Here is a 22609-nt window from a genome sequence, read left to right as displayed (position 1 = left end):
CTCCCTATCTCAAGGCTCTCGGCCCTCCAGTCTGTTCTACATGCTGCTTGCCAGAGTAATTTTACTGAGCACAGATCTGACCATGGCACTCTGCTCATTCAACTCTAACGCTTTCTTCTGCCCCTACGATAAAATAGCAGCGATTTAGCTTCGGAAGCCCTACCTGACCTGGCTATGATTTCTCTCTACAGTTTCAGTGGACGTTATTCCCCTCTTGTACTCTTATGATTCGGTCAGTTGACCTTTGCTTCGTTCCTCACACAGGACGATCCATCCCTCTCTTTTCCTGCCTCCCCTCCCCCTTTGCCTTTATACTGGTCATCCCACATGCCTGGAATGAATCCTCTCCTTCCTGTTGCCTCAAAGGCCCTTTCTGTAAGAGGAAACTCGGGCTGTTCCTGATTGCCCAGCTGCTGCTCAGTGCCTGAAAGATGGGTGAGGGACTCATGGCAAATTAAAACCACTGAGGGGTCAGCTTGGTAAAGATGACATAGAAGGAAGATTACAGGAGCTGTTGGAAGACAGACATGCTCCTGCTCCGTTGGTGGAACCATGAATTAGTCCAACCATTCTGGAAAAGCTTTTTGGACCAGTTCCCCCACCCAAGTCATTAAGTTGCAACTATCCTTTGACTCAGTGAAAGCACTACTAGGCATATGACTCCCCAAGTCATGAAATATTATTGTGCTGTAAGAAATGATGAGAAGTATAGAATCGGAGAAACCAGATAAAACATGGAGACTGATTCAATGATGACCATGCAGGCCCTGGGCTTCCCACAAGTGCTGACAAATTGGGTCCCCAGAGAACAACTACTACTTCCCTAAAGTTGCTAGGGTAACTTGGTGGGTTTAGGGAGTGATTTCTCAGATGCCTTTGTTCACAGGCCCCACCAATGTGCTCCCCCATCGATTATCAGCTGATACAGTTAACCAGCCAGATGTGTGAGAGCTGCCCCCCAAGTCCTTCATCTATGCTACATACAACATAAATACAAAATAAATAAAAGGTGTTTGGGGTGGGGGGTGTTTCAGCAGCTTGGGCGACCAGCAAAGGTGTAGAGGATGGCACCTGGCAATGAGCTGACTCTTGAGAGGTGCCTGGGGGTCCGTGAGCTGAAGGAAGGACATGTTTTCTCCTGAGCGATGGCCCATGCCAAGGATCAGAGAAAGGAGTTTGAAGGCGGGATCACAGACTGTAAGGACAGAGTAAATTGTGTGATAAGTCTGGAGAGTTAGGAAGGGATGAGCTTGTGGAGTATTCTAATACCAAACAAACATCTCTTTGGCCCTAAAGCCCCAGAGAATCACTGGGGTTTGTTGGAGGGAGGCAGGGACTAATTTTGATACCCCTACTCACTTTAATCAGGTATTTACTCAGGTCATTGTGATTTAATGGTATCAGTAATTGAAAGTGGAGTGGAGTTAAGTTTGATTTAGTTTACGTTGTAGGAATGAGTTATGTAGGCTACAATTAATCCACCATGTATTGATAAATATATGAATTGGATTGGATTTATCAGATAGAGTCATACTGTATTAGTTTAGGCCTATTATATGAATTTATTGGTATTTACACCACCACCACCACCACCACCCACCCCTCCTTACCAAGTGTGCTCTGCTTGAAATAAGGTTCCTAAGCCTCAGTAATACCCCTTCCCACCTATGAATCACTGCTGCCATTCCTAAGTGACTTTTGCTTTAAAACCACAACTTTCTTGGTCCCTTAGGAAACTGTTGGCAAACACTAGTGTTTGGTAGCCTTTGGAAAACCCTCCTCTCAGTGTTCTTGAACCCTAGAACACTGCTGATAAGCGAATGGCCCAGAGCCTTGCTGATGGGTCTTGGGGCTTTTGGAGTGGGTCCCCAACTGCCTCTGATAGAGGAGTTATGATTGATTGATGGGCAGTGCCCTTAACCAATCATAGGAATGCCCCTGCTTCTGAAGATTAGACCATTGTAAGAGTTTCTTTGCTTCTGAAGAGATGTCCCAAGGACTAGGGGACCTCCCAGGGACTCCCCAAGGTCTATAGAACCCCTCAGCCCGTGGGCACTGAGTTCTTTGAGGAAGATCTTGGGCCCAATTGCTTAGGGATCATCGGTCTCCTTAATAAATTGATCAGTCATGCTCAGAGCTCTGCCTCAGTGATGTTGGTTACAGACTGAATTTTGTGGCCCACATATGATCAGATCTTTCTTGCAGGAAAATCAGTTTAGTAGCTGTGTGGAGGATGGACTGGAATGGGAGAGGTCTGAGGCAGGGAAAACAAGTAGTATTCCCAGTGAGAGAGGATGGTAATGGCTTTGTGAGTGGAGAGGAAGAGACATAAGTAAGAGCTGTTGTGGATATAGACACGGCAAGATTCAGCAGCTGACTGGACGTGGAGTGAATGAGCAGGCGAAGGACCCACAGTGAGATCTCTGCAGACGTCCTCAGTCCCCTGTTCACCAATGTCTTTGGTCTCCATGACCTGTAACATCATTTCAGCCATGGGCCACACATGGCCATGTTCATCCCCTTGATCTTACTATCTCCATAATCTACAGCTCTGCAAATATTCTTCCAGGCCATATGGTTTTTTACATTTTGAACTGAAACACCAAAAAAGAACATTTCATACATACAGCAGACATGAGAAGATTCTTTAGAAAGCAGTGAGCTATATATTGTTCTCAAAGAGGGCCCAAATGACGTCAGTACGCTAGAGTCAGGTCACAGTGTGTCCGACTGTGGCTGATCAGACCAATGTGAGCTTGGCAGGCTCTGCCACAGGTCGGGCACAGATTGTCCATGTGAACATTTGGGATGGGTTCTCTAAATCTGTGCAGTTCGTATTTCTTTTGAGCTTTTTCAGTTCTGCTTTGCTCAGGGCATAGCACCTTCTCTGATAGGGGCACGCCATGCTGGGCGGTCCCGTACCAGTGTCTCCCATGTCACATAATCATTTCCAGAATTCTTGAGAGACCTTGAGAGTGTCCTTGTATCGCTTCTTCTGACCACCATGTGAACGCTTGCCCTGTGTGAGTTCTCCTTAAGACAGTCTTTTTGACGAGCGACCATTTTACATTCGAACAGCCCATTGGAGTTCTGCTCTCTGCAGCGGAGTCTGAATGCTTGGCAGTATAGTTTGTGAAAGGACCTTACTGTCTGGTGCCTTCTCCTGCCGGGTGATCCTCAGAATCTTCCTAAGACAATTCCAGTGGAAGCGATTCCATGTCCTGGCCTGGAGCTGGTAGGCTGTGCAGGTTTCACAGGCATACAACAACGAGGTCAGCACAACGGCTCTGTACACCCTCAGTTTGGTAGTCAGTCTAATACCTCTTCTCTCCCATACTTTCCTTTGGAGCCTCCCAAACACTGAGCTAGGTCACACTGGGCTATATACATACATACATGTGCACGCACACACGTGCACACACATACACACATATATATAAAATAACTTCTGCAAGTTATTTTCAAAACTGTCCTGCCTACTTGTGCTTCCTTCTGAGTTCAGTCCAATTCCATAGACGTTCGTTAAGCACCTGCTATGTGTCAGACACCGCGGTAGCTTCTGGGCAGGGCTTGCCCAGAGAAGGCTGGAAGGGGAGGTTACTGGGAGAGAGCCAGGTCAGGCAGCAGAGCTGCAGATGTGGCCTGCGGTAAGCAGCAATGCCCAGGTCTTGGCTCTCTACAGGACAGCTTTGAGGCAGCGGGGCGCCCCCCTGTCCAGCCTCCAGTCAGCCGGGAGAGGAGGCCAAGGGCATTGGGAAGATGTTGAGTGTCTAAGGCGGCATCCGACAGCATGGCGAGGAGGAGGTTTGAGTTGATCTGCTTCTCCTGGGAGCAACATCTTCTTTCGTGGACTTCAGACTGAGCAGAGCAGTCACTGGAGAGTGGAGTAAGCTGGAATTTCCTTCTGTTTTCTTCTCTGCATTTTTTAAAAAGTTAGACAATAGCGCTCTTTTTGGGAGGAGATATTATTGCTAGGGCAGCTGGGTGGTACAGTGGGTAGAGCTCCAGGCCTTGAGTCAGGAAGATTCATCTTGGGGAGTTCAAATTCAGCTTCAGACACTTAGATGTGTGACCCTGGGCGAGTCACTTAAGCCTCCGTTTCCTCATCTGGAAGATGAGCTGGAGAAGGAGATGGCAAACCATGCCAATATCTTTGCCAAGAAAACCCCAAATGGGGCCATGGAGAGTCCGATGGGACTGAAATGACTGAGCGGCAACAGCAACAGGGGAATGTTTGGGACAGCTCAGTGGTCCAATGGATAGAGTACCAGGCGGGAGTCATGAAGACCTGGGTTCAAATCCAGCCTCCGATCCTTAGCTATGTGGGTGACCCTGGGCAAATCATGTAACCCTGTTTGCCTTAGTTTCCTCATCTGTAAGAACAAGCTGGAGAAGAAATGGCCAACCACTCCAGTATCTTTGCCAAGAAAACCCCAAATAGGGCCATGAGAAGTTGGACACGGCTGAAAAACACCCAGACAGCCTTATTGTGACTCTTCCTTCCTGTCCTCACTCCCAATTTAAAACAGAGGGAAAAACACAAATTTGCAATCAGCAAGGACAGTCAGGCAGAATGAATCCACACGGCCACGGCCACAGTCCTCTTGTTCATCTCATGAGGAGGTTGTGACAGGCTTCCCACCATTCATCTCAACGTGGGAGTTTGAGTCTCTGTGCGTTGCTGTCCACGTGTGAATTGTTTTCCTGTTTCTGCTCACTGCACTCCCTGTCCGTGCCACCCAGGATCCTCTAAAATCGCTTCTCTCATCATTCCTCATGGCACGGTGATACTCCATCACGTTCATCTTCAGTTCAGCCACTGCCCAGCTGTCTCAGAGGCACCTCCTTAGATCCTAGCTCTTTTTCTCTGCCCTCTCTACCCCCTTTAATTCCACCATCAGGAGTTTTATTTGTGACTGTTCCCTCCCTGGTATTGTCTTAAGCATGCCCCTCCCCATTCCTATTTATTTCCCTGTTGGTGTTTCTATACCAGACTGGGGTGTGTGAGTGCACAGCCCTCCTTTGTTGGGTCAGATAAATGAGGCTTATCTGATGCCTGCTTCCACCCCTTCTTCCATGTTTCTACACACTTCTCAACCCCACAGTTATGGGAAATGCCGAGTCCTATCCCCTTCTTTCTCCTTTCCACGAAAAGTATTCCTCCTCTAAGGTCGCTTCTCTTGGCCCTCTTCAGGCCCTTAGAACAGATCCAACCCCCCATGCCACCTCCCCTCCCCTTTCTTTTATTTATTTCCCTTTGACAACATGAAGTTTCTGAAGGGATATTTTATTTGTTTCTTTTCCTACTGTGAAAATTATCACATCTTAAACTCCTGGGTGCCCAAGTAAGTTTGCCTTTCTGGGTCTGTTTGGACTCTCGTCTTAGCATTTCAAAGCTCCTGTCTATTCATCAGTGATGCTAGAGAGAACCCTTATTCCATTAAAGAGGCCTTTTCTCTCTCTCTCTCTCTCTCTCTCTCTCTCTCTGTCACACACACACGCACACACACACACACACACACACACACACACACACGTGCCCTCACACACACGGATTATACTCAACTTTGTGGGGCACGTTTTTCTTCATTGTAATCTGAAATACTATATTCCAATCATCTCCACCCATTGTAGTAATAACTGCCAGGTGTATGTGATCCTAGCTCTGACTCCTTGGTACTTGGAGCTGTGCATTTCAGAATGTTTGCAATCTTTCTTCTTTGATATTGAAATTCAGGATTTTGGCTATGACATTTCTGGGGCTTTTCCTTTTGGAGTTCTTTTCGAAAAGGAGGTAATTGTTAGGTTCTTTCTACCTTCATTTTGCCCTCTGGTTCTAGTAGAACTGGGCAGTTTTCATTTATGATTTTTAAAAACAGTGCCCAGGATTTTTGTAAATCATAGTGTTAAGGGTTTTCAATTATTCTTAAAGCATCTTCCTGAGGGAAATGAATATAATGCTGTTGTATTAATAATCAGTTATTAATTTGTGATCTATCCTTTTACCTTTGATTTTTACCAAGACCCCACTCCTGAAAAGGCCAGTCAGTCTCTGTAGGGCATTACTGAGTAATGTAACTCCTAGCCCTCAAACCATCTGCTTGTTAACTAATTTGGGCTGGGCTCTCTGTAAACAGAAGCCACACTGAGCTGGTGGATGCTACCACCCAGAGAGATTCGTGTGTCCTCGGTCCCTTCATTAGGGTTTGGGGCAGTCTGACTCATGAAGAAGAAATAAAACCAGAGAGAACCTGACCAAGTACCCAGAGTTCTAGAGGGGCCTCAAAACTCATGACCAGGCTTCATTCTTCAGCTGGGAGGGGCTGAGGACTCTTAGCCCACCTCTTCATTACATTGCCAGGGTGGCTTTTTTGTCAGGGGAGGTCCCAATAATGTGCCCTCTGGAAGACAGAAGGGCATTCAAGGTGGCTCAGAGACTCCCTTTTCATCTTTGATTATAGAGAGAAATCATTGACCATCAAGTTATTGATTATTGGCTGGCCTAATTAATAAAGTGATTTTTAATACCTGGAAACTTTGTCTCAGAATTTTATTTGCAACATCTCCTTGACCTGTCTTTCAAGTCAACATATATATCGGTATGTATGTATATATGTATATGTACCTATATGTATAGGTACATATACACACATACATAGATACCTTAATTTTCTTCTATTTTTTCAGTCTTTTAACTTTATTCTAATATTTCTTGCTGTTTCATGTAGTCATTGGGTTTGGTCGGTCTGTTCTAGTTTTCAGGGAGTCCATTACTCAGTAGGTTTTTACCACCTTCTCCTCCAAGCTCCTTATTCTCCTTCCAAGATGCTCCCCTAACCCAGCACAGTGCCTGGTACCGAGCACATGCTTAATGAATGCTTATTGAATTGCATTTGTCTCTCTTGCTTCATTTTTTTTTAAGTATCCGGGTGGTCCTTGCGGAAAATCCACTTTTCCTTTTGAGTCTCTGCTTGCATTCATCGCTGTCCCCCCTCTTTCTTTGGGGGGGTCTCTTGCATTGATTTCGTTCATCGCATACTGGAACTCGTCTTCTCCAGGGTTCTGTGCCAGTGACCCCCAGTTCCTTGGTTGTTAAGCACTGTCTCCACCCTTTTCAGGTAGTGAAGACAGTTTTTCCGTCTCCTGCTCTGGGTGGATGCCTGGGGACCCTCCCATCTCCCTCTCTGTCTAACCCTGCTCTTCAAGCAGACTCGCTCTACCCCTCTCTGCTACCTTAGCCCACTCTACTGTGAAAACCTCCTCCCTTCCACAGATGGGAAGCCTGGCCACGCCCAAGGCTCCAGCTCTCTCCATGGGGTCGGAGGGAGATAGCGGTCCCCGGGCTGAGGGCTCGGCCCCTCCCAGAGGCAGAGCGGGCTCCCGGACTCTCCCCAGACTGTGGCCTTGAGTGGGCCGGACGCTGGACCGGTGGTGTTGCCTGCGCTTATACTGGCCAGCGGCCCGCTCTGCAGTGGGGGCCGGCAGTGATGGCCGTGGGGCTTGGTCGGTGGCTTGGGGAACAGGCTCTTCCCAAGACTCTTGGCTTCATCCACGTCTTAAGCAAGATGGTGACCGGGGTGGCGGCGGCTTCTCAGAGCGCTTCCCTACCAGGGACAGCGAAGGGGGGCAGGGGGCGGGATGAGGGCGCGCCCCTCCCCCCCCGTTCTTGGGAGGAGGCGGAAGGGGGAGGCTGGAGGCGCACCCATCCTCCAGACTGAGACGTCTTCTCCCTGGTAGCCTCCTAAAGTGCCTCTCGTTTTCGTCCTGCGTCCATGAGGCGTTATTGATTCTGCTGGCCTTTTCAAGAACAGCTTTTACCTCTGTCAGTTCTAGGTCTTCCGTCCCCAATTTTTTTCTCTCGTTTTCAGACGTTCCTCCGTGCTCACTGAGTTCGCTTCCGTGTTTAAATGGCACATTCACTTCGTTAACCGCAACATTCATACTCGTTTTCCGTTTCGCTGATGTGCCCTCGAAGGGATTTCTCCCGAGGACAGCTCTGGATTCACCCAGAAACGAGGGGCTCGTGTTCCGTCCTGGTCACCCCAATGAGCCTGCCTAGCAGGCTGCCTGTCCGGCCTTCCTCCCAGCGCACCGTCTCCCACGGCACCAGCTTGGCGAGGACAGCGGCTCATGAGTCACACCCTCACCAGTGCGCAGGTGCTAGCCTTCCCGGGGGGGGGGGGGGGGGGAGAGAGAGAGAGAGAGAGAGAGAGAGAGAGAGAGAGAGAGAGAGAGAGGCCGCAAAGCCTTCTGGGGATTGTAGTAGTCCACGTGGCATCGCGCGTGCGCAGTGCAGGCCAGCCAGGGCCCACTCCATCGGGTCTGTCAACACAAATGGCAGTCTGGGTGTCAGTGCTGAGAGTGTCACGTGTTGTGTTGTTCTGTCGGTTCAGCTATATCTGACTCTTCGAGACCCCATTTGGTGCTTTGTCGTTTCCTTCTCAGTTCATTTTGCAGATGAGGAAACTGATACAAACAGGGTCACAGAGCTAGTAAGTGTTGGAGCCGAATTTGAACTCAGGTCTTCTGGACGCTAGGCCCCGGGCGCTCTATTGCGGGAATGGCTTTTCCGGGCTTGAACTTGAAGCCTGTTGGGGGCGGGAGAGACTGAGGGAGTCAGCGCGCCTGCGCCAGGCCACCCGGGCTGCTGCTTGCAGAGGCCTCTGAGGCCGCAGGGGCCAAGCCAGCCTGGGCAGCTAGGGGGGAGCAAGGGAGCGAGAGTGAGTGCGCAGGCGCAAAGCAACAGCTGCCGCATAGCCTGGGGCACGTCCGCAGCAGCCGGCGTTGGTGTCAAGGGTACTGAAGGGCATTTGTGCGAGGGGGCGCAGTGTGTGTCTGAGTGTGGGTCTGGGGTCCATGCGCGTGTAAGTGGGGGAGTGCAGACGTGCGTGTGGGGAGGCACGGGGGGGCAGGGCAGAGGGAAGGAGGGGTGCCACGGCCTGATGCCCCCTCCCGGAGCCCTGGCATGTCATTCATTCTTTCTGCACCCTCGGGCAGCCCGAGTGACAGCCGTGCCTGCTGGGGGGCTGGGGGAGGGGGGGCAAGGTGCCCCGAGGCCAAAAGGTACCGGGTGGGGGCGGGGCCGGGACAGACATCCTGCCTTTGAGCCCCCAGGTCCCGCCCGGCTCTCCAGGAGGCTCCCCCCCTGCTGGGAGAAGAAGAGGGGTGGCCCAGGCAGACCTGAGGACCATGGAGGACGCGGACCGAAGGCTGGAGGTGGGAGGTGAGCACTGGGGAAGATGTGAATGTTGGGGGGGGGACGAGGGGTGAGTGTTAGGGAGACGTGAGCATGGGGGGGACGAGGGGTGTTAGGGAGACGTGAGCATGGGGGGACGAGGGGTGAGTGTTAGGGAGACGTGAGCATGGGGGGGACGAGGGGTGTTAGGGAGACGTGAGCATGGGGGGGACGAGGGGTGAGTGTTAGGCAGACGTGAGCATTGTGGGGACGAGAGGTGAGTGTTAGGGAGACGTGAGAATGGGCCAGACAACGGGAGAAGTGAGCCTGAGGGAGGAGAGGTGAGCACTGGGGGGTGACGAGACATGAGCTTGGGGGGGGCGCGGGGTGAGCGGTGGGGGTACAAGAAGTGAGCATGGGGATGAGAGGTGAGGCTTGGGAGGGGACAGGACGAGGGTCCGTCTGGCGGCAGCGGCGGAGGTGGCGGGCAGCGTCAGCGGCGGGTCCGCCGCGGTCTACCCGTCCCTGTCGCTCTCCTCTCCGCATTCACAGTGGGCTGTTCCCATTGCAACAGCAGGTACTAAGCCCCTACTGTGTGCCTGGCAGCTGTGCGCATTTGCAGCACCCTCCCCCCCACTTCCTTCTGGGAGGCGCACACAAGAGAGGCTGGAGGGGGTGGGACCCCTGCTTGGGAGGCAGCTGCCGCTGCCAGCCAGAGTGACTTGTTTCTCCCTCTCCAGGGGAGCCGCCTCCGGAGGGAGGGAGGAGGAGGCGGCGGCGAAGGAAGGACAAGGAGCCTCTGGTCCCTAAGGAGTTTCAGGTGAAGTCACATGGCCGTCCCGGGCTCAGCCCCCTGCCCAGCCCCACATCTGCTGGCGCCGCAGACTTTTGGCGGCCGCTTGCAGACCCCGAGTTCACGGTCATTAGAGCCACGTCATTCTATGCCGTCCTTAGTCTAAGCCGTTGAACTTGGACCAGGAAGGTCCTTCCCGACTCTTAGGAACTGTAGTCTTCAATTTAACCAGAACATTCGTTTCAAACGTCATCAAACTCTTCCTACTCCAAACGGACTAGGGTTATAGAGGTCAATAAGAGTAAACCACTCCCTGCCCCCCAGGAGCTTAGGGTCCCCCCAGCCCCAGGTAAGAGGGGCGACTCCGTCTGAGTAGGGGTGGAGGTCGGGAGATTGCGGTAGAAGATGGAGCAGAGGTGAGGAGACAGAGTATCAAGACGAGCAGGAGGCTTCCTTACGTGTTTGGCCCCTGGGTCGTTCTGGAGCAGGAAGGAAAAGCAGACAGAGTCCGGAGGCGACCATTTAGGGGGACAGTCCCTCCCCCTCTTTCATTCTATAATTATTAGCAATAAGTAAGGGAGAGAAAAAGAGATTTGAGTAAAGCTCGGTATGAGAGGCAGTTAAACCAGGTCATCCAGAGAACATTTGTGGGTGAAACTGGAATGAACTTCTTATGAGCTCCAGGGAGAAACAGAACCACCGAATAAAACAGAGCAACTCCAAGCACACCAGCTCAGGCAGGAGGGCTATGATAGACTCGGCTCAGTTTTGAGAATTCCCCAGAACATTTTCTAGCTGTTCAGAAAAAAATCATGAGGTGTTATTTGTTCTGCGGACAAAAATCCACCAATAACTAAGGACCCCTGCAACTACTTTCCCCTTGCTACAAAAACTTCTCATGGGAGGGGGGGTGAGGAGAGGTGTTAAGTGACTTCTCCAAGGTCACACAGCTAGTAAGTGTCTGAGGCTGGATTTGAACTGAGATCCTCCTGACTCCAGCTGCCACCTAGGTACCCCTACAAAAACTTTTCCTTGTAATGAGAGCACCTTGGATGAAATGAGAAGGAAATCAGCAGTCTTTGCCAACAGTATTCTGCAGCCTAACACAACTTGACAGACAGTTGAGTGCAAAGTGAAGATAATAGAACCCCCCCCAATAGGCTTTATTGATTGTTGATTATTTTTTTAAAAAGCGTTTGGTTATACCTAGGAAAACCTAGCACCAAAGGGCTTCTCCCAATCCAACATGACTGTTCCATGCTCATTATGCTAAGGCCATGCAAAATTACTTGGCGTCACTGACCACAGAGATAATTTGTTCTATCAAAGTCAGCTTCAACCAGGAAGCCCATGCTTCCTGCTGTCCTGGAGGATGACGGGGCACTCCGCTAGATTTTCTGATGCTCCTGTCTGGACTTGTCATTGTTCCCACCTAGTTCCATCAGATCCACCATATTGGAGAGCGGCCCAAAAGACACCCATAAGCATTCAAGAATTTGGTCTAATTACCGAAGGAAAAACCAAAGCTGTGGTTTCTGCACCTGGTCCAGGAATGGCCAGCGTGTTGGTAATTGTCTAGGGGTGGCCAATTTAGTCATCAGGCTAATATTAGACAATGCCTTGAGTCTATGGCCTCTTAGTGACCAGAGACCATGAGCGAGGGCCCACCAGTCATCATGTAGTTTGGGGGAGTACAAGAGAACCAGGAACAGGATTAGGAAGGTGGGGAAGACCCCATGATTGGTTACATAAAGGAAGGTTGACTAGCCCCCATGTGGGACTACAAACCACCCTTCTCTGTCATCGAGAAATGCTTGATTGATTTCTGGGACCTGTCTGCATCTTGTGGTCTTTGCTAGGGGCTCACAACTACCAGGCTTGCCGTCTCCTTGCTAGAGATAAAAACTCCCCTCATCACACAGAGACAGGCTACTAGGACTACCTCCGACCACTGTCTTTTTGGGGTGGTAACAAGTTAACTTGTTAGGCTTAACCAACATGACCAGAAAGCATCCTAGGGTGAAGGGTAGGGAGTGGTACCAGTAGAAGAGATAACAGATTTTTTAAAAAACTAACTTTACACTAAATCAGAGGGAAAACGAAATTCCTGAGCTCAACTCAAGGACATGGAGAGGGAGCTTTAGGTAGATGCAGACTCAATTATAAAAATCAATACAGTATAAAATCAGTTACATTGTAGAATCCATACAGTAGGAACTAGAGATCATATTCATATTTTATCTTTTCAGTAGTTAATGCTATGATAACATAGAGGGTAGAATTTTATTCTAGGTCTCTACAATGTGAAGGAGTCAGTGCCTTACAACCAATGACTTCCATTAACGACTAGAAATGAAAACGACTCCTAGAATATTATGCCCCTTGTGGGATCCTGCCTCCTGAGATAACACATTGGTCACCGAGGGTTATAATGTCATGAGCCAGCTATTGATATTTGTAGTTTGATTTCTTATGTCAGCACTGTGGATCTGATTGTTTGATGGAGGCCATGCTGCTGTGTGGTTTGGAGCTTTAGGAGGAACGGGGTTCACATGTCCAGAGGATTAGTCAGGCTGAGCTGAGCAGTTGGGGAAGACACCAAATGAGGCACTGAGGAAGCAGTCATTGGGAAGTATCCGGAGAGGTGATTCCTGGCTAAAGCAGGAATGTTTGTGGTTCAGGTATCAGTGACGTTCCAGGACGTGGCCGTGGACTTTAGCCGGGATGAGTGGAAGCGCCTAGATGATGCTCAGAAGGCCCTGTACAGGGATGTGATGTTGGAAAACTACGAGAACCTGGTTTCCCTGGGTAAGTGCAGTTGTCTTCTGTGACTCCGTCTGCCCCGAGGGGAGTCTTGGTAGGCTGTGGATGGCCTGAAAATGTGGCTGAGTATAGGCTGATGTTTAGGAGTATTTGAGACCACACTAATCCATCAGCAAACATTGATTAAGCCCTGTAGTAAACCCTTGGGATACAAAAAGAGGCCAAAGAAGTCCCTGCCTTCTAGGAGCTTACAGTCTAATGGGGAAGACGACATGCCAACAGATACAGACAAAGCAAGCTCTATACAGAATAAATAGGAAAGTAAGAACAGAGGAAGAGCATTGGAATGAAGAGGGGTTGGGGCAGGCTTCCCGGAGAAGGTGGGCGTTTAGTCGGGACTTAAAGGAAGCCAGGGAGGTGAGTAGTGGGAGTGGAGGAGGAGGTCATTTCAGGCCTGGGGACGGCCAGAGACAATGCCCAGAACCCAGAGGTGGAGGGTCTCCTTCTTGGACCAGCCTGGAGGCCAGCGTCACTGAATCAAAGAGTGCGCATAGGGGAGCAGAGAGTAAGGAGACTGGGAAGGTGGAAGGGGGCAGGTGATGAAGGGCTCAGGATGCTAAGTAGAGCATTTTGTCTGGGGTCCTGAAGGTAAGAGAGTGGATTGAGGAGTGGGTTTAAAACACAGGCCTGCGCTTTAAGAAAATCACTCTAGGGCTGAATGGAGGAGGGATGGGCTGGATGGATGGAGACTTGAAGCAGGCAGAGCTCCCCAGAAGCTTTTGCAATAGTCCAGGTGTGAGAAATAGGGACCCACACCAAGGTGGGAGCAATGTCAGAGGAGAGAAGGGAGCATGTTGGAGAGCTGCTGCAGAGGTGAGATCAGCAGGCCATGCCACCATATTGGATGTGGGGGAGGGGGACAGACCACGAGAAGTCCAGCATGACTCCTAGGTTGGGAGCCTGAGGGACTGGGGGAGGGGGTGCCCTCTCTAGTAACAGGGAAGGTAGGGAGAGGGGTTGGGGGAAGGAGAGTGAATTCTGTTTTGCATATACTGAGTTTAATTTTTTTTTTTGGCTTTTTGGTGAAGCAGTTGGGGTTAAGTGACTTGCCCAGGGTCACATAGCTAGGAAGTGTTAAGTGTCTGAGGCTGGACTTGAACTCAGGTCCTCCTGACTCCAAGGCCAGAACTCCATTCACTGTGCCACCTAGCTGTCCCAGGTATACTGAGTTTAAGATGTGTGCTGGACGTCCAGTTTGGGAGGTCTGAAAGGCAGCTGGAGGTGGGAGATTGGTGGTCAGCAGAAAGGTGGATTTGAGTCACCAGCACAGAGATGGGAAGTACAGCCGTGAGGGCTGAGGAGATGTGAAGAGAGGCCCAGATCTGCCTTGGCTTCTTTTCTGGTCCCAGTGGAAAGGTCTTTGCTTTGAACAAATGGTTTGGAGTCTGCAGCAGTGACAGAAAGGGATCCCCGCTGCTCCCATCGTGACTTAGAAAACCACCAAGTCACATTCTCTCTGTTGTATTTTTACTTATTTGGTCAGACATTTCCCAGTTAGGGTTTAATCGGGTTCTGGCCCTCCCTGGAGCCTCAGGTCAAAGATATCTGCTCCATTTCCTCAGGGAGTCAGGAGAATGCTTGCTCCAGGAAACTTTCCTTTCCCCAAAGGCAAGGGGGGTTGCATGTCTTAGTGAAACTTTGGCTCTTCCCAGCACCATTCTCTGCTCACAGTAAATATTGAATAAATGCTTTAATGGATAAGTCCCAGGTCCCAGGTCTGACCATCACATTGCCTTACCCCAGAAGCTCCTATGGCTCCCTGTTGCTTCCAACATAAAGTATAAAATCCTTTTTAGTTTCAAAGCCCTTCACCACGTGGCTGTTGGATTTTCCAGACTTACTGCACATGGCACCCCTGTTAGACATTCCAGTTCTGTCTCCAGACCTTTGCACGATGGACCTTACATGCCACCTTTTCCATGAGGTCTGTCCTCGTCCCCACAGCTACGAGGGCCTTTTCTGTGAGATAACCTGGATTTATCATCTCTATATTTTGTATCTACATAGTTATACATGTGCGTGGGATTTCCCCAGATAGGATGAAGGCCCTTTGTGAGCTGCCATTCCTCCTGTTTGTCTTTGCCCACGCGTGCTGGCCCATACGAGGGGTCCATCGTTTGACTGCTTCAGATACCCACATCTCAGTGGAGACACATGGGAAGGTCTTGCCCTTTTAGCGTGGAACGGGTCTTTCTAAGCCTAAATGAGAACGTTCTCTGGGAAGATAAAACAAGGCATGCTCTAGGGTCTTTGTCTTCCCTTGTTTCTTTCTTTGTGGCATTTCATTTCTGTCAGTATAACTGAATTCTCAGATAGCTTTCTGGCTGTCCTCAGAACTGTCTCCTTTTTCTACCTCCTCTTAGGCCTTCCTGTTTCCAAACTGGACGTGATCTCCCTGTTGGAGAGAAGAGAAGCCCCACGGAGGGCAAAGGAACGTGTTCCCAGAGACCTTCCACCAGGTGAGTGATTGGGGGAAAAGCAGGCAGATGCAAGCAGCCTTTCTTCTTGGCAGTTCTTGGCATGGATGGCTAGTGGCCTGTCGAGGGCCCCACCTATCCTAGGCCAGGGTGCATCTTTCACCTGAGGAAATCGCTTTCCTAATGTCTCTCACCTCATCTCGTGTTTCCCTGACTCGGGGAATGAGTTGTATCTTCCTTCTTTTATGTGTTTTTTTTAAAAGTCATTTAGCATTTAGTAGTCACTAGTTTAAAAAAAAACCTGCTTTGCTACTACAAATTTGCTACATATATAGAAGTATTTTGGTGTCTCTGGGTCCTTTCTTTTGGCCATTGATCTCCTTTGAGTATGATCCTGGCAGTGGAATCCTTCAGTCAAAGCATAGGGACATTTTAGTCATTTTCTTTGGATTTTTCTGATCATTTTCCGGCATAAGTGGGCTAATCCATGGCTCCACCCAGAGTGCCTTAGTGCACCCATGTTTCTAAAACTACAATCTTGTTTACTCCTGTTCTTTGATATTTTTGCCAATTTGCAGAGTGTCTAGTGAAATCAGCCAGGCAACAAATATTTATTAAGGGCTTACTAGGTGCCAGGCATTATGCCCCCACACCAGTGGTACAAAAAAAAGGCAAAATCATGGTCCTTTCTCCTCAAGGAGTTCACATTGTAATGGGAGAAACACACCATACAAACCACTCTTTTACGTACAAGATATATGCAGTGTAGCAGTTGGGTGTAGAAATCTATCCTTCAGGAAGGTAGATGGGAAAGTGACAAGAAAAGTGGGGGGGTTGATAGAAGGGAGGGTAGATTGGAGGAGGTAAAAGTTAGAAGCAAAACACTTAAAAAAATTATGTTAATTTATTTTAGTTTTCAACATTCATTTCCATAAGATTTTGCCTTCCAAATTTTCTCTCCATCTCTCCCTTCCCCCCACCCCAAGATGGCTTGCATTCTGAATGCCCCTTCCCCTAATCTGCCCTCCCTTCTATCACCCCCCCCTTCTCTTATCCCCTTTCCCTTCTATGCAAAACACTTTTGAGGATGGACAGGGTGAAAGGAAAGAGTAGGATAAACAGGAGAAAATAAGATAAAGGGAAATTAATCATAACTGTGAAAAAATTGTTATGGCAGATTCCTCTGATAAAGACCTCATTTCTCAAATATATAGAGAACTGAATCAAATTTATAAAAATAAGAGCCATTCCTTAATTGATAAATAGTCAAAGGATATGAACAGGCAGTTTTCAGACAAAGTAATCAAAGCTATAGTCATATGAATTAATGCTCTGACTCCCTTTGATTAGAGAAATGCAAATTAAAACAACTCTGAGGTACCACCCCACATCTATCAGATTGGCTTATATGACAGAAAATGAAAATAACAAGTATTGGAGGGAACGTGGGAAAATTGAGACACTAATGCGCTATTGATGAAGTTGTATGCTAATTCAGCCATTCTGTAGAACAAATTGGTTCTGTGCCCAAAGAACGATAAAACCACGCATACCTTTTGACCAGCCAATACCACTACTAGGTCTGTATCCCAAAAAGAAAAAAAAAAAGGAAAAGGATCTATTTGTACAAAAATATTTATAGCAGCTCTTTTTGTGGTGGCAAAGAATTAGAAATTGAAGGAATATCCATCAATTGGGGAGTGGCTGAACAAGTTGTGGTATGTGATTGTGATGGAATACTATTGTGCTGTAAGGAATGATGAGCAGGATGCTCTCAGAAGGACCTGGAAAGACTTAGATGAGCTGATACAAAGTGGGATGAGTGGAACCAGGGGAACATTGTATACAGTAACAGCAATATTGTATGATAGTCAAGTGTGAATGACATAGCTATTCTCAGCAATACAATGGTCTAAGACAGGCCTTCTTAAACTTTTTCTACTCTTGACCCCAGTTCTGAACGATTTATGGTGGAAAATGCTCTCCGTGTTCAGAGAAAGAACTGATAGAGTCTAAATGCAAATCAAAGTGCACTTTTTCTTTACTTTATTTTCCTTGGGTTTGGGGTTGTTTTTTTTTTACCTTTGGTCTGTATTTTCTTTTCACAATAAGACTAATGTGAAAATATGTTTTGCCTGACTGAACATGTATAGTCTATATCAAATTGCTTGTCTTTTCAATGAGGGAGAAAGGGAAGGAGAGAGGGAAAGAATTTGGAACTCAGAATTTTAAAACAAATGTTAAAAAATGGTTTTTACATGTACTTGGAAAAAAAATAAAACTTTGATAAAAAAAAGATTTCTACAGTATAAATGGGAGTGATCTCACAGGGGAGATACCAACTGTTTGGGAGGGGGAAGGGGAAAAACAGAGACTTGAAAAAGGTAGGATTTGAGCTGAATCATGAAGGGAGAGTGTTCTAGGTGTGCATGAAGGATGGCCGATGAGAAAGTACTTTTTCCTTTGGCTTCTTGGGCCCAGGAATGTGGAACACTGTATCAAATCAGACTTTTCTAATGTGCTGGTTACTTACTGCACTGCTGGCGTGAGTTGGAAAGTGTGGGTGATATGGAAACAAAAGAGATCAATGAAAACGTGCTTTAAAACATGCATAGACAGAAATGATATTAAAGTGGTTATACAGCAGTCTACAAACTTGCCACTTTCAAGTTATTAATACTGTAGATTAATTTCAAGAGGATAGAGGAAATGTGTCTTGATTACATCCCTGTAGGCTTCTGAACTGTTTTCTTCTGTATGTTTTTTCCTGAAATTGTGGGCGTTTTTCCAATTTTTTTTTAAACACACTTGTAGTTAGTGTGTATGTATTATTCTGGTTCTGCTTTCCACAGTCAGTCAATCAGCAAGCATTTCTTAGGTACCTACTATATTCTAGGTACTTAGCTAGGGCAGGAATTGGGGAACGGAATTAGGGTCAGAAATGGTATTAGAGTTACAAATGAAATTTGAAATAGAATTAGCATTAGAAACCTCAGAATTAGGGTTAGCATTAGGTGGAATATTGCAATCATTCGCTAGTCCTGTGGCTAGATGTCTGACTGCCGCAAGTCCCTCCTCTTCCCCTCTGCCCTGGATTCTTTGATCCTGTGATCCTGGCCTCCTGGCTCTTCCAAGAACAAGATCCTTCTCCATCTCTTGGCTCCAGGCGTTTTCTCTGGCTGGCCCCCAGGTCTGAAATTCTCTTCCTCCTCATCTCTGACTCCTTAATACAGATTCCCTAACTTCCTTCAAGTTCCAGCTGAAATCCTATCTTTCCTAATCCCTCTGAAATTCTAGCACCTGTTTATCCTGTAACTCATTTGTACACCTTTGTTTGCTTGTCATCTCCTGTTAGATTGCGAGCTTGTTGAAGGCAGATGTTGTGTCGTCATTACCTAGCACGGTGCCTCAAACAGAGCAGGTGTTTAATCAGTGCTGATTGACTGACTGAAGTGAGGAGACCCGAAGACCCAGTAGGAGTCTGTTACGTTAGTCTAGGGACAATGGTATTAGCACCTCCATCGAGATAGTAGCCACGTCAGAGAAAAGGAGCTGAATAATAGAGATGAGGTAGAGGTGGAAACAGTTGGATCAGACGAGTAACTGGCTCTGTTAATTGAGGGAGCTTGTGAAATTGGGAGACTGGAAGATTGGTGATGTTTTCTACAGAAGGGGAAGTATGGGAGAGGAGTGTGTTTTAGAGGAAGGAGCGTAGGTTTTTGGACGCGTGGAGTTTGAGATGTCTGGGACATCCAGTTTGAAAGGCCCTCTAGGTGTCTGTTGATGTGGGACTGGGACTTGGGGAGAGACTGGGCCTGGGTAGAGATAGATAGCTCTATCTGGGGGCAGGTGAGGTTACCACCAGAGCACAGAGGGAGAGGAGGCCCTGTGACAGGCCCTTGGGGAACCCCTGTAGCTGGGGAGCAGAAGGAGTCTGATGTGGAAGATGATCCAACAGAGGAGACTGGGGAGCCTTCAGAAAAGTAGTGGTGGTGGTGGTGGTAGTAGTAGTAGTAGTAGTGGTAGTAGTAGTAGTAGTAGTGGTAGTAGTAGTAGTAATAGCAGTCATAGTAATAGAAGTGGGGAGAACTGGGAGATCCTGGTGCCCCGTAAACCCAGGGAGGACAAAGAGCAACCAGCAGCATCAGGTGCAACGATAGACTGAGAAGGACAAGGGTTGAGACAAAAACCATTAGATTTCACCATCTTGGAATTTGGGGCAACTTTGAAGAGAAAAGGTTCAATGAAGTGATGACAGTAGAGGCTGGATTGCAAAGGGCTAAACAGTCAGTGAGAGGAGAGGAAATCCAGGCAGTGGAAGTAGACAACCATTTCTAGAAGTTTTGCTTGGAGAAGGAATCAAGTTTTTGGATTCAAAGGGTTTTGGGGGAAGGTGTGGTAGTGGTTGTGTTTTTTGGCCTAGGAGACTTGACATTATTGCAGGGTAAGTAGGGGGGAACTAGTAGATTAGGGAGAGTTTCAAGATTTGAGAAGAAACCCTCGAGGTCACAGTCTGTTGGAGAAGGCAGATAGATGAAATGAAATCAAGTCCCCATGGAGAGGGATTGGCCTTGGTCAGGAAGAGGATCACCTTATTTTAAAAGAATAAGGGGAAGGAAGAGGAAAAGGAATGATGTTTCAAGGAGTTTTGAGATAAAAAAGTGGGGAAAGAGGGAGTTCAAGTCAAGTGACCTTAATTTTCTGAGTAAAGGAAGAGGTAAGACCCTTGGCGAGTAGACTGGGGTGGGGTGGCGTGGCAGTGAGGAGAGAAGGCATGAGAGGAGGTTGGGAATTAAGGTTAAATAAAAGGATTGCTTTACTGCAGTGGGGACCCAGTTGAAGTTAGATAATGGGACTTTTTTCACATTTGTGTGTGTGTGTGTGTGTGTGTGTTTTAATTTGACAAATGCCAGACAAAATGGACATCTCTATATACACAGAAGAGAAAAAGGCCTGCACACAAAAGTGTGAATCTACATGATGTGTATGGCTTGTTCTTCCCTTTGAAAATAAAACACATTCACCATGTATGTAACCTTTAAAGCTGTACTGCTTGTCTGGGATTCCTTTTTGCCTTCTTTTTGTCTTCTTTTGTGCATTTAAAAAGTTCTTTAGTGACTCTTTTTTCTTTCTCTCCCCCACAAAACCTCTCCCTAACCTTCCTTCTCTTTCCACAGCACCCCCACAATTGAAAAAAAAAAGAAAAATGAAATAAGCAAATTCTTTTACCAAATCTGCATAGTCAAGCAAAACAAATTCCCACCATAGCCATGTCAGAAAAAATGCATCTCATTATGCTTCTTGAATTAGTCCCCTTTGGATCTGGAGGAGGGTATCCGACGTCATCATCAGACTCTTGGTTGGTGATCAATCAGAGCTCCAAAGGCTTGTTTGTTTTTACAAGATCATTGTTCCATAATTGTTCTGGTTCTGTTTCTCCCTGTGTCAGTTCCATAAGTCTTCTCAGTTTTCTCTGAAATCATCCTTTTCATCATTTCTTCCTGTGGAGTAAAAATATTCATTACGTTTGTACAGCTTAATTTGTTCAGCCATTCTCCAATTGATGAACAGCCACTAATTTCCTTCTCTGCTACTACAAAAAGAGCTGCTAAAAATATTTTAGTACATATGGGTCCTCTCTGATAGCTTTGGGGTAGAGACTAGTGGTATCTCTAGATCAGAAGGTATGCACAGTGCCTTTTGGGGTATAGTTTCAAATTGCTTTCCAGAATGGCTGGACTGTTTCACAGCTCTGGCAGCAGTGCCTTATGTACCAATTTTTAGCAGTCCCTCTGTCAATTGTCATTTTCCTTTTTGTCACCTTTGCCAATCTGATAGGAGTTGAGGGGGGACCTCAGCACATTTTTTTAAATTTGTTTTCATTTTTTACTTTTTTAACATGTGTTTTTAAAACTCTTGGTTACGAATTTTCTCCCTTCCTCCCTCCCCACCCACCCTCATTGAAAAGGCAAGCATCTCGATAAAGGTTATAGATGTGTAGTCATGCAAAACACTTCCATAGTAGTCCTGTTGTGAAAAACTAAGTATATTTCCCTTCATCCTATCCTACCCTCCATTTATTCTATTCTCCCTCTTGACCCTGTCCCTCTTCAGAAGTGTTTGCTTCTGATTATCCCCTCCCCCAATCTGCCCTCCCCTCTATCAACCCCTTGTTCTCCTCAGCAGATTTTTAATGTACAAAGTTAGCATGCTTGTATCACTTACAAAATTCTCATGTTGTTTCATATTCTTATTTATAATTTCTTTTGGCAGAGTTGTAATTTAGTTTATGCAGTTTTATTTAGTCATTTTCTAACTGTTGGACACATGGCTTACTTCCAAGTTTTCCAATTATAAATACTGCTGTTATGAATGGTTTTGTAGAAAGAAGTCTTTTCTCCATCATTCTTAGGATGTACTACTGTTAAACCAGTGACGTCAAACTGAGATAGAAAAGGATCTCTGTGACTGCATATTGACAAGTTAACATATGCTACATCATATTATATTTTTATTTATGTTATTAAACATTTACCAATTATGGCATGTGGGAGCCTACAAGTTTGACACCTTTACCCTGAATAGTGGTATCAGTAGGGGGCAGCTAGGTGGCACAGTGGATAGAACACCAGCCCTGAAGTCAGGAGGACCTGAGTTCAAATCCGGCCTCAGACCAAACACTTGACACTTACTAGCTGTGTGACCCTGGGCAAGTCACTTAACCCCAATTGCCTAAACAAATAAAAATTAAAAGAAAAAAATCAAAAAAAAATAGTGCTATCAGTAATCCAGAGGGATGAACAGGTTAACTGCACTTGTTCTGGATTGCTATATTTTATTCAAAAAATGTTGCACTATTTCATAGCTCTTATATTTGTTTCATGCTGTGTCTATTTCTTCACATCTCTAGCATTAAATTTTACAAATCTTTAATGGATTTTATGTTACATTTTAGAGTTGTTTTCATTTGAGTTTTTTATGATTTATTTGATAATTTGAACAGTTTTTCTTGTGGTGTTGGCCAATTTGTATACCTCTTTAAAATTTTTTTTCCTTATCTTTTGTTTTTACATCATCTTCATTTCTTTTTTTTTTTTTGCTCTTTTTTGGTGAGGCAATCAGGGTTAAGTGACTTGCACAGGGTCACACAGCTAGTAAGTGTTACGTATCTGAGGCTGGATTTTGAATTCAGGTCCTCCTGACTCCAAGGCCAGAGCTCTATTCACTGTGCCACCTAGCTGCCCTTACATCATCTTCATTTCCAAATATATTTGCTACCTCTCCCTTCTCTAATGAACCATTCCTTATAATAATGAATGAAAAAGAGGTCTAAAAATAAATGTCCAGAAAACTATCCAAAACGTTAGTTGATCCTGCCAATACTGTGCATGTGCTGTTATT

At 46.8% G+C, this 22609-nt stretch overlaps 1 protein-coding gene across 3 annotated transcripts in view; it reads left to right on the top strand.

Annotated features, from left to right (window-relative positions):
• Window positions 1-8224: 8224 nt before the first annotated feature.
• LOC110198066 (uncharacterized) overlaps window positions 8225-22609 on the top strand; it is a 28402-nt gene continuing 14017 nt past the window's right edge. The window contains exons 1-5 of one of the 3 annotated variants that reach the window (XM_020972169.2): window positions 8225-8492; window positions 9115-9223; window positions 9916-9995; window positions 12650-12776; window positions 15155-15250. In XM_020972169.2, coding sequence (XP_020827828.1) covers window positions 9190-9223; window positions 9916-9995; window positions 12650-12776; window positions 15155-15250 — 337 coding nt within the window. In that variant the 5' untranslated portion in view covers window positions 8225-8492; window positions 9115-9189. Of the gene's footprint in view, window positions 9224-9915; window positions 9996-12649; window positions 12777-15154; window positions 15251-22609 lie in introns of all 3 variants that reach the window. The other 2 variants (XM_020972168.2, XM_020972165.2) reach the window with 2 other exon arrangements.

This window comes from Phascolarctos cinereus, unplaced genomic scaffold (assembly GCF_003287225.1).
Source record: "Phascolarctos cinereus isolate Bilbo 61053 unplaced genomic scaffold, phaCin_HiC Scaffold_5;HRSCAF=322, whole genome shotgun sequence".
NCBI lineage: Eukaryota > Metazoa > Chordata > Mammalia > Diprotodontia > Phascolarctidae > Phascolarctos > Phascolarctos cinereus.
This window is presented reverse-complemented; position numbering and strand designations above follow the sequence as displayed.